At 59.2% G+C, this 14313-nt stretch overlaps 1 protein-coding gene across 19 annotated transcripts in view; it reads left to right on the top strand.

Moving 5' to 3' along the window:
* ABLIM2 (actin binding LIM protein family member 2) overlaps window positions 1–14313 on the top strand; it is a 152642-nt gene that overhangs the window by 17015 nt on the left and 121314 nt on the right. For 13 of the 19 annotated variants that reach the window (XM_067036752.1, XM_067036736.1, XM_067036749.1 and 10 more), the window contains exon 1: window positions 9960–10138. The exons of the other annotated variants lie outside the window; for them this stretch is intronic. In XM_067036752.1, coding sequence (XP_066892853.1) covers window positions 10120–10138 — 19 coding nt within the window. In that variant the 5' untranslated portion in view covers window positions 9960–10119. Of the gene's footprint in view, window positions 1–9959; window positions 10139–14313 lie in introns of those variants that run through there. 19 annotated transcript variants of the gene reach the window in all.

The raw sequence follows: 14313 nt of genomic DNA, 5'->3' as shown, positions 1-14313 counted from the left end.
GCCCCTCTCCGTCCCCACACCTTCGCCCAGGCTGGTCCCCTCCTGGGGCGCCTCCTTCCCTGCCTCTGCCTGCAGTTCCCCAGCAGCTGCCCTGCGGGCGGATGTCCTGCTGGCTCCCTGACCCTGTCCCACTCCTGCTCTCGCCCCCGCTGACACACGTGCTTGTCCACTTGTCCAGGTGAGTCTGAGCCCTTTCCATCTGCCTCCCTCTATAGGGGCTCCGGAGGGGGCACTGTGTCGCCCGGCTCAGAATCCTCTGAGCCCGTGAGCGTCTGTGCAGAGCAGGGGCCCAGGACCCATGGGGGCCTAAATGCCTGAGCTGTGTCAGGGTGAGGGTCCCGGGGCCACAGCTCCCAGGACCCGGGAAGCGTCTGTGTCCAGCAGGGCAGCCTTGCTTCCCCGAGGCCTGAGCGGGAACACGGCCATGCTGGGGAAAGCTGCAGCTGGACCCAAGGCCACAGTGCAAGACGCTGCCCCAGGCGGCGAGGGGAAAATTTAGCCACGTTGATGAGAAAATGTCCTGCACCTTCCTTCCTCTACTTCCCTTAGCCTGTGGACGTGACTCAGAGGGGTGTGGTTGTAACTGCCCTTAACCTACCCCGTTGTCTGGTGATGGTCCCCTGACCCATAAAGCAGACGCGACGGGGTCAGTGGGTGAAGCCCCCTCCTCCCTTGGCTCAGCCAGAGCTCCCCCGCCCCCCGACCGCCAACACCTTACTGCTTTGGAGTTTCGCTGACCTGGGCACTGGGCCAGCTAAATTGTGGTAAAATATATACAACATAAAATTTACCATCTTAAGCATTGTGGTTTTTTTGGTTTTGTTTTTTGGGTTTTTTTGCGGTACGCGGGCCTCTCACTGTTGCGGCCTCTCCCGCTGCGGAGCGCTGGCTCCGGACGCGCAGGCTCAGCGACCACGGCTCACGGGCCCAGCCGCTCCGCGGCACGTGGGACCTTCCCAGACCGGGGCACGAACCCGCGTTCCCTGCGTCGGCAGGCGGACTTTCAACCACTGCGCCACCAGGGAAGCCCCTTAAGCATTGTTAAGTGTACAGTTCAGTGGCTTTAAATACATTCATCCTGTGCCACCATCAGCATCATCACTTCCTGAACTCTTTTCATCTTGCAAAACTGAAACTCTGTCCCCACTAAACACCAATCCCCCACCCACTCCCCCAGCTCCCGGCAGCCACACTTTTTCTTTCTGTCTCTATGAGTTTGATGACTAGGGGCCTCACATAAGTGGAAACATATAATATTTGTCCTTTTGTGACTGGTTCATCTCAATGAGCGTAACATCCTCAAGGGCCATCTGTGTTGTAGCCTCTGCGTCAGAATTTCCTTCCTCTTTAAGCTGAATAATATCCCGTTGTATGAACAGGCCAAATTTTGTTTGTCCATCCATCGGACTGGGGACACCGGGGACACTGGCTCCCACCTTCGGCTGTTGGAAAGAGTAATGGGTATGCAGATACACAGTTTGGGTTTTCAGGGTCCCAGCGGCAGCTCTGTGGCAGGTGGTCCTGTGGTCATGCCACAAGCAGACCAGGCCAGAGCCCTTAACATGCGGGACTTCACTGGTCCTTCCCCACCATCCAGCGAAGCGGGTACTCCTTGTGTCCCTAGGGTAGATGGGTAAAGTGAGGCCAGCAAGGTGAAAGGACTTCCTGCCATGCCAGCCTCTAGGCAAGGTGTCGGGGCACTGGGTGGGGGGGTTTCCACATTCGGAACCCACGCCATCACCTCTGCCGTGGAGTGTCCAGTCGCCTGTGTGGATTCATCCATTCTCTCGGCTGCTTGCTCGTGCCTCAGACACTGAGTGGATCCACCCTCCTCCTTGCCCTGGGACGGGCCAGGCGACATGCATCAGCTCCATCCCACCCTTAGGAGCTCACAGGACGGGGACCGAATCACACGGACACAAAGAATAGTCGATCGACTATTGATGTCTGCCACGGATACGGGCAGTGGGGGGGGAGGTGTGCAAGCCATGCATTTGCCAACTCTGGCTGCAGTTGGGGACACTGAGGGCCGGGAGAGAAGACGGTTCCCTCAGCCACAGAGCCAGGTGTTCTGAGCCCCGGGTGCGTCTCCGTTGCTGCAGGTTTTTTCCAGGATCCGTGAGGATAAAGTCAGCGGGTCATGGTCTGTGCTGTTTCTGGGGGAATTCTTTGTCTTCTGCATGAGTTTCTCCCCCCAGCTCTTTCTTCTGGAAAGTTTTAAGCATAGAGAAAAGTTGGGGGCAAGAGCCAGTACAATGAACACCTTGTACTACTTTCATCTGGTTGCATCAGTTATGAACATTTTGCTACATTTTGCTTTCTCTCTCCATCTCTCTCTCTCTCTTTTCTGAACCGTTTGAAAGTGAGTCGCGCCATCACACCTAGGCTTTATTAGCACGTGCCTGTACCCAAACGTCACCCACAGAAAGTCCCCGGTCCCGTTTCCCTGCCCCCAGGGCTCCTTTACAGACGTTTGTCTACCTTTTCTTCTTCAGGAGTCGGTCTAGGGTCACCCGCCACAATTGGTTAGCATGTCTGTCTGTCTTTAGTCTCCTTTATTCTGGAATGTTCTTCCCACCTGTTTTCTTTTGTTTTTCTTTCATGCCACTGACACTTAAAGAGTCCAGGCCTGTTGCCTTGTGGATCGGTCCCCCCATCTGATTGGGTCTGTTTCTTAGTGATGGGATTCGGACTGAGCATTCTTGGTGAGAGGCCGCCGTGTGACCTGCTCCCCGCTCAGGGGGTGCACAGGGCCCGTTGGTCCCATGTGCTTTCAGATTTTTAGCGCAGCCTCAGCGCATCCGGCAGGGATGAGAATTCTCGCACGTACGGCTTTGCACCCATGTGCAAATAGACCCGTGAGAGGGAGTTACAGATATTCCCGGAAGCAGAAATTTAAATGGGAATATCGTCCGCCGACCCGCTCTCCCTGGAGGCGGACCCGGTTCACGCCTCTACCAAAAGGGCACCAGAGTTCCTTGTCCCCGTCTGCTCCCTGCGCAACACGGGGCACCGTCAGTCTTTTCATATTTGCCAGCTGATGGGAAGAGAACACCTCCCTGCTTTCATCGGCCTTCTCGGGCACCCGAGGGTATTTTTCTAGCTTCCGGGCCATTTGTGTTTCTGTGAATTTGCTGTTCCCTCCGCAGCTTATTTTCTGTGGGGTTGCTTGTCTGTCTGTATTGACTCAGAAGGCGGATGGGTGTGTACCCTGCGCTCTGTCCAGCAGGGACGTGGAGTGGCTCTCCATCTGAGCTCGGGCAGTGGGGCCTGAGAGGGGGTGTGTGTCGGGGGCAGTGGGCAGGACACGGGCACCGCGGAGCTGCGTCCAGGTGTGTTGTCGGGCAGGGAAGGCAGCGTTGGCTGAGGAGGGGGTCTTCAAACAGGGAGACAGAAACTCGGTCACCTCCGATCAGCCTCCCGGGTGATTTCCCTGCTCACAGGCTCGGGGGGCTGCTGAGACCTGCTCCCGTGAAATCAGAATGCGTCTTGGCACACAAGGCCACCTTTGGCGGCTCCGGGCAGCCTCCCTCTGGCCTCTGGGTCTCACTCACACCTGCGGACTCCTCTGTTGGTGTCGACCGCCTGCTCTTAAGCTTTCTCTCAGCCTTCAGAGTTCGTTTCGGCTTCATTTCCTCCAAGAGGCCCTCTAACCACGTGAGCCCAGCGGCTTCCGAGCCCCGCTGCCCTGCAGCAGCTGCTGGGGCCCTGCTTTTCTCCTTCGTTACACTGACCGCAGGTCGGGTCTGCACGTTCATTTGTTTCCCTGGCTGTGTTTGTCCCCCTGCTAGTCTGCTAGCTCCCGGCGGGGGGCTTAGGACTGACAGGTTCCCCGCTCACTGGGCGGAATACCCTGCCCGACTCATTCCTCTGTTATGTGGACGGGCCAGCCTCCAAGTAGCCCAGCCCTTGGGCATCTGGGTCAGTCTGGCTGAAGCCACCTCCTGGCTGATACCTTGGGGGGCCTTGCTGTCCTTTGCCTTAGGGGACCCTGGACGTACTGTCTCAGGGGCATACACGTCACAGATGGTCCTGCAGATGCTGTGGGGACCCACGGTGTGGCCCTTCGTGAGCACAGCTCCCCCATGTGGACGGGGCAAGAAGAATGGGCTGAAAGGGTGTGGTCCAGCCAGGCTGGGTGTCTGCAACAAGGAGTTTGGTCTCAATCCGGGAGGCCTCGTGAGCCCCCCGAGCTGGTGCTGGGGACGCGGAGGTCAGTCTGGCAGGGAGGGGAGGACCAGTGATGGAGGACAGAGTCTCAACCAGGGGAGAAGGGGTGGGTGGGAGGGGCCAGAGAGAAGGGGAGGCCCCATGAGGTACAGGGAGAAAGCACGACCGGTAATGGCGACGTTTCGTGCTGGCTGCTCCGAGACGACAGATGATTTTGGTGACGGTGGGGAAGTCCGTGTTCTGGGTTGAATTGTGTCCCCAAAGAGGGACGTTGAAGTCCTGACTCCGGTCCCTGTGAATGTGGCCTTATTTGGAAATAGGGTTGTTGCAGATGTAACTAGTTGAGATGAGGTCATGTGGAGTAGGGCGCCTTGATAAGAAGAGGAAGAGAGACACAGGCACAGAGACACAGAGGAGAGGCCACGTGACCACAGAGGCAGAGGTGGAAGGGCTGCAGCTCCAAGCCAAGCGTTGCTGGCTACCGTCAGGAGCTGGACGAAGTGAGGAAGGATTCTCCCTTACGGGCTCCAGAGGGAGCACGGCCCTGTTGACACCTTGATTTAGGACTTCCGGCCTCCAGACTGTGAGAGAATAGATTTCTGTTATTTAAGCCCCTCGGTGTTTGGTCCTTTGTCCCAGCAGCCACGGGAATCTCATACAGTTAGGAACTGGGAAAGAAAATGCCACTCACCAAGTGCCCATCATGTACCAGGCGAGGTGCCCGGCCCCTTCACACGTATCATCTTGTTCGGTCCCTCTGCAGCCAGCAGGCAGGCACCCCCATTATCTACATCGGAAATTGAGGCCCAGAGAGGTAGAGCCGCTGGGCCAAGGTCACACAGCTAGTGAGAGACGGAGCCGGTTGCAAACCCAAGTCTGCCTGAGTTGCAGAAGGGGAGCCAGCTGGGTGAGGGTATTGGTGTGTGACGTGTGGCCCTGTTGGAGGGTGGGGAGAGGTCGGGGAGGGAGGATGGCAACAAGCCAGACATTCTCTTTTCCGACTGTGAGGTTCCTGGGGGGCTTCCAGGTGGAGGCGTCCAGCACGCCACTGGCTCTGGGGGTTGAGTGCTCAGGAGAGGCCCGGCTGGACTCTTAGGAATCCTTGCCCAGGGACTGGACGATGTCTCAGATCCCTTCAGACCTAATTTTTTATGCCCCCGAGAAAGCGCCAGTGTCTTCCTTGCCTAAAACTCACCTGGAAAATCTGTACCATCTGTCGTGAAGTTTTCAGGTCTTTGATTTCGTTTGTTTCTCATCTTTTTAGAGGCATTCAGAAATGAAGATGTGAGTGGGCGTTACTAGTGACGGCTCAGTGATGAGTGGACGTGGTGTGGGGCTGTCGGGGTGAAGAATTATTCTGGAATGTGGACTGGGGGATCTGCCAGGAGGAGGGGGAGTCAGGGGCCTGGGGAAACAAGTGGAGCCCCCGAAGCCACCTGCGACCACGCTCCCCCCTTGTGCTTCTGGTCTGGGCCCCTTCCCGAGTTACCTGATGAGCTGGTCTGCTCAGAGGATGCAGGCCACCGCGGGGGCTGCAGGTGGAGGGCCGTCCATGGGGCAGGGTGGCCTGGACCGTGTCTTCGAGTTCGGGGGTCCTTCCAGGCACCAGTCAGTCCCACCCACCCTCTGTGTGCAGAAAGAGCACGTTTCTCTCCTTTCTTTAAATCATCATCATTTTTGCCGGGTCGCCCACCCTGGCAGGGGCACAGGCGTAGAAGTTAGGATGGAACTTTCTACACTGCAGGTGGCGCGACCCATTTGTGGGCATGAAATCAGTTTAGTGGGTCACAGAAGACTTTGTTACGTAAGAGGTTGAATTGAATGCAAAATAGCAGACCCAGCCCAGGAAAAAAAAGAAAGAAAAGAAAGAAAAATAGCAGAGCACATCCCGAGTAATAAGGCTAGGTATTGTTTGGTGAAAAAAATCTGTTACGTATTCACATATCATATAAACTATAGCTGCGTGTGGTAGGCTGAAAAACGGGCCCGCCGAAAGACATCCTGTTCTCATCCTGGGACCTGTGAGTGTTGCTTTATTTGAAAAATGGGGTTTTGCAGATGGGATTAAGGTAAAGATGCTGAGCTGGGGAGATTATCCTGGATTATCTGGGTGAGCTCTAAATGCCATCACGGTGATTCTTAGGCAGAGGAAGGTTACAGACTGACACACAGAGGAGAAGGGGATGGGATCGGGGGGAGGGATCTGGAAGGGGCGGAAAGGGTCCTCCCCCAGAGCCCAGCGGGAGCCTTGCCCTGCAGACACCTGGATTTCAGCCCAGTGGTACCGATTTTGGACTTCTGGCTTCCAGAACTGTTCTTTTACCAGTTTGTGTTGGTTTTGTTACTGCAGCTACAAGAAACTAATACGCTTTGGAACAAACAACCCCAAAGCACAGAGGCAGAAGTCAGCAATCAGTCATCCTGGCTGGGGGCCCGCGGGCTGGCCGGGGCTCGGCGGACCGGGCTAGGCTCCGCGGGGGTGGCTCCGCCCCATCTCGCATCCTCCTCCTGGGACCAGCGGGCCGGCCTGGGGATGCACTCCATGCAGGGAGGCAGAAGCACAGGAGGGCAGAGGAGCCGCCTTAGGCCTGGGCTCAGAACTGGCACACTGTCACTTCCGCCCGCGTGCAGTGGCCGAGCCAGCCGCGTGAGAGCCAACGCAAAGTTACGGGGCTGGAAGAACCCTCCCCCCAGAGGAGACCCTGGCGAGGGTGAGGACGCAGGGAGAGCCCAGACTCAGTTCATCCCACAGGTGTGCACACCTGTGCCTGTGAGGCCACTGCCCGGTGTACCCCTCTCTCTGGGCGCTGATGCTGGAACAGTTCGGAAGCCGCCGGCCGGTGGCATAGAACCTGGCTCCAAGTGCGTATCCCCCGTGCCCTTGACCCTGCCGTTCACGGGTTTTCAGGGCCTGGCTCTGCCTCTCGGCGACTCTTCCTGAGAATCAGCCCGGAAGGTTCCAGGTGGGGCAGGAACAACATCTCGCCTCACCCCCTCACCACCACATCCTCAGAGGAGAAGAGGGGCTCATCCCGCAGGGTCCAGGAGGGGAGAGAACCGCTTCCCCAGGCCCAGGCAGTCCCGGCCCCAGGATGGGACGTGCAGATCCCAAATGAGTGTTAAGCTCCTCAGGGTCCTGGTCCCCTGCCCTCGGGCCACACCGGGGACCTTGCAGAGGTCGCGGGGCAGGAAGCTCCCGCGAGGCTGGGTGCCACGGCCGTTCCCCCGCATGCTGGCCCTCTACCCCCCTCCACCCAGAACCGACGGGCAAGGGGCAGGGCTCAGGCGCCCCCTCCACCCCTCGGCCCTGGGAACCACCTGAGGCCGTGGGAGAGGAGGCCGTGGTGGGCCCTGGACCCCTGGACCTCTGTGGGTAGGGGAGGGGTCCCCACGAGCCAGGGGCGGCCTCCCAGGGGCCCGGCTGCCGCTGCCGACAGGGGAGCAAGGTGCGGTGGGAGCTGAGGTCCGTGGGGGCATTGGTGCGAGGGGAGGGGAGCAGGCAGCTGCGGGTCGGCAGACGTCCGGAGAGGCAGGAGCCAGGCCCTGCGCTGATTTCTGCCCGGGGGTCCCGGGGGCCAAGAAGCCCCTACGCTAACATGCCCATCTCCTGGGAGGCTCTTCTCGCGGTGCTGTGGCAGATGGTCCCGTGCACAGGTGTCCTGGCCTCCGGCCAAGGTGGACAGGAGGCACCAGGCCCTTGGGGGATCCTGGTGGGGAGGATGCCGGCCCTGGGCAAGTGTGGCCCGAGGGCAGAGGCCCGGGCCCCCGCCGGGCGCTCTCCCAGGGAGCCAGCGGGCTCGGGGCTCGCGGCCACGCTGTCCTCAGGCGGGGCTCATGGGAGGGGGAGGAGGTCCTTCCGAGGGTCCTCGTTGACTGTCCAGCGCCGTGCTGTTTCCAGAGCCAGAGCAGCGCCTGCCCAGTAGATGGATGGTAGCCACAGCTCCTCCTGCTACGATTCTCTTTCAGACGCCTGCGCAAACCCTCAGCCTCCCTCGTTCTCAGGGTGAGACCCGTGCTTTTCGATGGAGAGTCCGTTGCCCTGGCCCCTGCCCACCTCCCACCCCAGCCCCGTGTAGCCGAGGGCGCCCGTCCTCCCGGGAACGTGGACTGGCCTCGATCCCTTGCCCGCCTCGCACAGGCTGTTCCCTCTGTCTGGCTCGCCCTTCCCGCTGTTGAGCAACTAGCCGCCCCTTGGCCTCTGAATCTCCCGGCGTTCTCTCCTCCAAGGGGTCCCCCCGACCCTCCGGGAGCTCTCTCTGTGTTACCCTCGGTCGGCACTGTCACCCGCCGTGTGGCCCCTCCTTCCCCGTCTGACTCTCAGGCTGGGAAAGTAGGGACGTGACAGCTCCTGTCTCAGCTGTGGTGCAGCGTGTGGGGCTTGCTCAGGGCTCAGCGGGGCGCTGCTGTCATTGTCACCGGCGCTGTTGTCGTTTCTGCCCTGAGCTGGGCCCGGGCCGCAGGGCGTAGATAGCTGCAGAATAAACGAGTGGAGAAACTCTTGTCATTTACAAGCACGAGGGGCCGTCACTCTCTGCCTGAGATGCATCATCTGTCCCCGCTCGCGGGACCCGTGGACCTGGCGGTGACGCTCCGCGGCCCTGGCGTTCGCTGCAGGGGTACTGGTTACCCTCCCCTGTCCGCGGGCTGGAGAGCTTCAGGCCAGTGTGAGTGATGAAAGTCAGACGAGGCCAGGAAAGTCCCCGCTGGCTGCCGGCACCCGCTCTGACTCTTCGGAGCCGAGGGGGGGAGGTAGTTTCTGCTGGGTGCTGGTGGAGGGGGAGCGCGGCCCGGCCGTGGCCTCGGCAGGCAGAGTGGTGGGACGTGGGACTCGGGCTTGAGGGCGTGGCCCCAGAGCCTCTCGGCTGTGGGGTCCTGGCCCGGTTCACTAGGCTCGGTTTGCACACATCACGTGCGTGATTCGCCAGGATAATGTCTGTGGGTTCTGTGCTGGGGGCGAGGCGGTGCCTCCTGCTTACGTAGCTGACAGGTCATATCGCGCTTCTGCCCCAGGAGATCTTAAAGCCGAGTCTAGCAGAGAGGCACCGAGGAGAACGGGGGTCCCCTAAGGGACCAGGCTGTCAGCCAGACCCGGGCAGGGACCCCAGTGCCGGCTTTCACGCCCAGCAGCCTCCCGTTGGTCTCCCAAGCGTCCCAAGCCTCAGTTTCCCCTCTGGCACGCTGGGGCTGTGGAGTGGGTTGAGGAGGTTGGCCCCAGATGCATGTCCACCTGGAATCGGGTCCACCTGTGACCTTATTTGGACTAGAGGCTTTGCAGATGTAATGAACGTAAGGATGGAGATGAGGTCATCCTGGAAGAGGGTGGGCCCGAAATCCAGTGACTGGTGTCCTTGTAAGAGACAGAAAAGGACACACAGAGACGTACAGAGAAAAGACAGCCATCTGAGGACAGAGGCAGAGGATGGCAGTGATGTGGACACAAGCCCCCAGAAACTGGCCGATATAGGGCAGCATCCTCCCCCAGAGCCTGTGAGAGAGCGTGGCCCCGCCTGTGCCCTGATTTCAGGCTTCTGGGCTTCTGGCTTCCAGACTGGGAGCTGATAAATGTCTGCGGATGAAGCCCCCAGCTTGTGGGGCTTTGTCAGGCAGCCCCAGGACACGGGTACTGGCCGGGAGGTGCTGGGAGGGCTTGTGGGCTGCGCCTGGCACATGGGACAGTAGATGGTCCCGGCCCTCCCCCACTCCCTCCTCCACTGCCTTTGCAAAGTCCCTTTCCCGGACGCCTGGGAACAGGTGCTTTCTGGAGCCGGGTGGGAGTCTATTTCTGTGTGCTGGGAAGGGCTTGGCCCGTCCCTCCTCGGGCATGGCAGTGGGCAGCTGCCGCGTGACCCTCTTGGCGTGTCCCTCTGGAGCCATGTTGGCCTCAGAGGCCCGAGCCCTCTCCCAGTAGCCGCCGGCAGCTTCCAGGGTGCGGGCCCTTCGGGTGGAGGGATGCCCGGAGGAGGAACAGGTAAGGCCCACACTGCCCCGTCCACTGGGACCGTCAGCCCAAGAGGACGGCTTCTTTTCTAACTGGAAGTCTCGCGCCCCCCAAGTAAGCCCGGGGTCCAACACGAGGGGGGCAGTGTCAGCCCTGCCTCTGTTTATAAGGGCACAGAGGACCTGCGCTCACGCATGCCGACCGCATGCCCAGCCTCGGGGACTCTCTTGGGAACTCCTGAGGACAGCCCTGTGCGGTGGCCCGTTTTACAGATGAGCAAGCTGAGACTCGGGGAAGGGGAGGGTCTGGTCCGGCGCTGCACCGTGGTGAGTGTTGCTGCTGGGTCCTATCGTCTGGCCGAGTCCCTGGGCCCTCGGCCTCTGTGCCTTCCCGCCCTCCCTTTCTTCTTTCCTTCAAGGCGGTTCTTGGTTCTCAGCCAAGGGCGGCTTTGCTCCCCGGGGGTCGTTTGGCAACGTCTGGAGACGCTCCTGACGGTCACAACTTGGCGGGGGCGGGGGGCCCACAGGCACCTGGGGGATGGAGGCCACGGATGCTGCTCACCGTCCGGCAGTGCACAGGGCGGCCCCACGGAAGAGGGGTCCAGCCCCAAGTGTTCGTTGGGCCGAGGCTGAGAAACCGGCCTTAAGGGATATTGTAAAAGACTTCAGTCCTTCCGGTGTTGTCGCAAAGAACAGGGCCCATCAAGCTAGTTAGACAGAAATAATAAGTAACTTGTAATCCACTCAAACCCCGCCCGCCGTGATTGGGAGAAAGCTCTGGGGCAGGGTCGGGGTGGGAGGAGGAGACAAAGGGGGGTGGAGAGTGAGATGGAAGAGGGGAGGGGGAGGGACAGGGAAAGGAGCTTGGACCCCCAGAAGCAGAGAGGTGGGTAGAGCCTCCGTGAGCCCAGGGTGTGCAGGGGCTCCAGCCAGGGTCCAGCCTCCAGCCTGAAAAGCTCCCAACCCCTGGTCCTCAGGCCTCCGTCCGGGCGCGAGGCTCGGTGCCCAGCGGACCCCTTCTCTCTGGGCAGCCACAGCAGAGCCTCGCCCTCACTGGCGCCCTCCTTTCTGGCTGCGGAGTCTGTCCAGAGGCAGGACCCGGGACCCCCCGTCCATAGGTCCCCGGCAGCATCCCACACGCTGAGAGACTCAGGAGATTTTTATTGAAAGAAGCAGCTCTGGGGTGGGGCAGCCGCAATGGCTTTGAAGCCAGACCAGTGAAGCTTCAAGCCCTGCCTCTGGCCTGACCTCACTGTGGCCCCGATCGGGGCGCTTCCCCGCGCCGGGGGGGGCTCAAGGACCCCTTCTGTAAAATGGGGGTGATTACATTCCTCCCTCCCAGGGTGCTGTGGGCCAGCATCGCAGACCCTCCATCCTTGTCCCCCCGAAGCGTGTAGCTGTGGGTGACCCCTGGCCTGGCCAGGCTCAGCCCCCCGTGGAGCTCTCACTCAGGCCTTAGAGCACCAGCTGGCTTGGCGTCAGGTAACGTCCTCTGACCTGCTCAGTGTGCTGGATTGTTCTGAAAATAGCGGCAGATTGCAGGACCTGAGACATGTGACGATGTTCATTTCTCAAATGGAATTTCCACGCGGTGCTTGGGCAGGCCTCCCCGCTCAGCTGAGAACGCAATGCCCTTCACTTCCTGCTGTGCTTTCACCAGATGATGGACAAAGGGCAAAACAACAGTAATATTAAAAATTGCACAAACCTGGTGAAATAAGCGCCGTTGTTCCCGATTCACAGATGAAGAAATGGCATCTTGTGATAAACATAGCAGTAAGGGAAATGTGATTCTATTTCTGTAAGATTATAATAATAAGAGCTAAGAGTAAAAAAAAAAAAAAACCCCAAAACTATAAAACTTTTAGAAGAAAATATAAGTCTTTGTGATCTTGGATCGGGCAGTGGTTTCTTAGAAATGACACCACGTACACAAACAACAAAAGAAAACATAGATAAACTGGATTTCGTCAAAATTAAGCACCCTTGTGCTTCAAAGAACGTTATGAAGAAAATGAAAACACGACTCACAGAACAGGAGACAATATTTGCCAGTCATAATATCGGATGAGGGGCTTGTATCTAGAATATGTAAACACCCCTTATAACTCAGTCAGAAAAAGAACCAAATTCAGTGGACAAAGGATCTGAATAGACATTTTTCCCAAGAAAGTAATTCAAATAGTGAACGAGCACATGAAAAGATATTCCACATCATTAGTCACCAGGAAGTGCATATCCAAACCACAGTGAGACCGACTTCACACCCACCGGGGTGACTTGATTAAAAAAGATCAACAGTGGGCTTCCCTGGTGGCGCAGTGGTTGGGAGTCCGCCTGCCGATGCAGGAGACGCGGGTTCGTGCCCTGGTCCGGGAGGATCCCACATGCCGCGGAGCAACTGAGCCCGTGAGCCATGGCCGCTGGGCCTGCGCGTCCGGAGCCTGTGCTCCGCAACGGGAGAGGCCACAGCAGTGAGAGGCCCGCATACCGCAAAAAAAAAAAAAAAAAAAGACCAACAGTAACTGATACTGGCAAAGATGTGGAGAAGCTGCTGGTGGGAAGGTGAAATGGTTCAGCCACTCAGGAAAATAGTCTGGCACGTCCTCATGTGGGTAAACAGTTACCGTATGACCCAGCAGGAAAGGGAAACGCGTCCACCCAAAAGCGCTTGTGCACGAATGGTCAGAGCGGCTTATCTGCGACGGCCCCAAAGTGGACACAATCCCCAGATCAATGACGAACAGGTCCACGCGGTATGTTCATATAGTGGAGAGTTATTTGGACATGAAGAGGAGTGAAGCACTGACACCTGCTGCAACGGGGGTGGACCTTGAACGCGTTATATGTGTATATGTCTGTATGATATGGGCTCCCACCCTGCGGTGTCTCACAGCACACAGCCTGGAGAGTAAGGGTCCCTGACGGGATCAGCTTAGCCCTCACAGACCCTCGCAGTGGGAGTTGACAGCTGGGGCTTGGGATCCTGCAGGCCTGGGTTCCAGGCCCAGCTGTGCTGTGTGCCCATTTCCAGCTCTGTGACCCGGGTCATTGGTGGAAATCGCCCAGCGCAGTGCCTGGGCACAAGAGCTGAAAGACGATTTTGTCACTCAGACTATTAATTTTCACCACCCCCCGCGGGGCGCTGTCCTGCGCTCTGGGGCACCAAATGCATTCCCTGTTTCCCATGAGACTTAAGGAACCTTTATGGGGCATCTTCTGTGTGCTGGGCCCGAGGCATACGTTGAAGACTCAGATGAGGTCACCGGTTGGTCCAGTGGTGGCCGCCCTGGCTCACGGCAAGGTGACACCAGGGACACGCACGGCCAGAGACCCAAGCCCTGGTCCTGGCCTGGCCTCAGACTTGCCATCTGTGGCTCCCCGTGTGTGGGGGGAGAGGGGATGGGCCCAGCCGCCCACTAAGCCCTGACCTTCCGGAATGCTGCCCGTGAGACCCTCAGACACCTCTCCGGTCGGGAAGGGCCGCTCTTCCGGCGATGAAATAACACCGTCCAGGGACGTGGGTGGCCAGGGCGCCTGGACCAGCTGCTAGAAGCTTCAAGAGCCTGTGAGTTGCTAGAAACTCAAGCTGAAGGTAACCGGGCGCCCCTGTGGACAGCCTGAGCTTCCAGGGCGCCGTTCACTGCCGTGTTCTCCCAGCTTCTGCCTCTGGAAGGAACCCCCCAACCCAGCGCACACCGCCCCTGCCAAGCCCCTGCCATGTGCCAGCCTCCAGCAGCCCAGCCTGGGGCAGCGCCACCGTGCCAGTCCACGGGGGAAGACAGGCTCCAACCGGGAGCGGGGAGCTGGCGCGTCCCAGGCCCTACCCCAGCTGTTCTCCGCACAGGGCTGGTTTCCTGGGGCCACCGTAACAAATGCTGCAGACGTTATTCTTGGACCGTCCTGGAGGCCCGGAGTCCGAGATCAAGGTGTTCGCGGCGGGGCTTCCTTCCGAAGACGGTGAGGACAGATCTCTCCCTGGCTTGCAGACGGCCGTCCCCCACCCCGCCCCCGTGCTCCACACCACCTTCCCTCTGTGCGCCTCTGCGCCCTAGTTTCCCGTTCATAAGGCCACAGGCATATTGCATCCAGACCCACCCAGACGGCCTCACTTTAACTCAGTCACCTCTCTCCAAATCAGGTCACATTCCGAGGTGCTGAGGGCTAGGACTCCAGCGCGTGACTTTGGGGGACATAGTTCAAGCC

Source organism: Kogia breviceps, chromosome 6 (genome assembly GCF_026419965.1).
Source record: "Kogia breviceps isolate mKogBre1 chromosome 6, mKogBre1 haplotype 1, whole genome shotgun sequence".
NCBI classification, from domain to species: domain Eukaryota; kingdom Metazoa; phylum Chordata; class Mammalia; order Artiodactyla; family Physeteridae; genus Kogia; species Kogia breviceps.
Note: the sequence above shows the minus strand (reverse complement) of the source record. Positions and strands in the feature narration are given on the sequence as shown.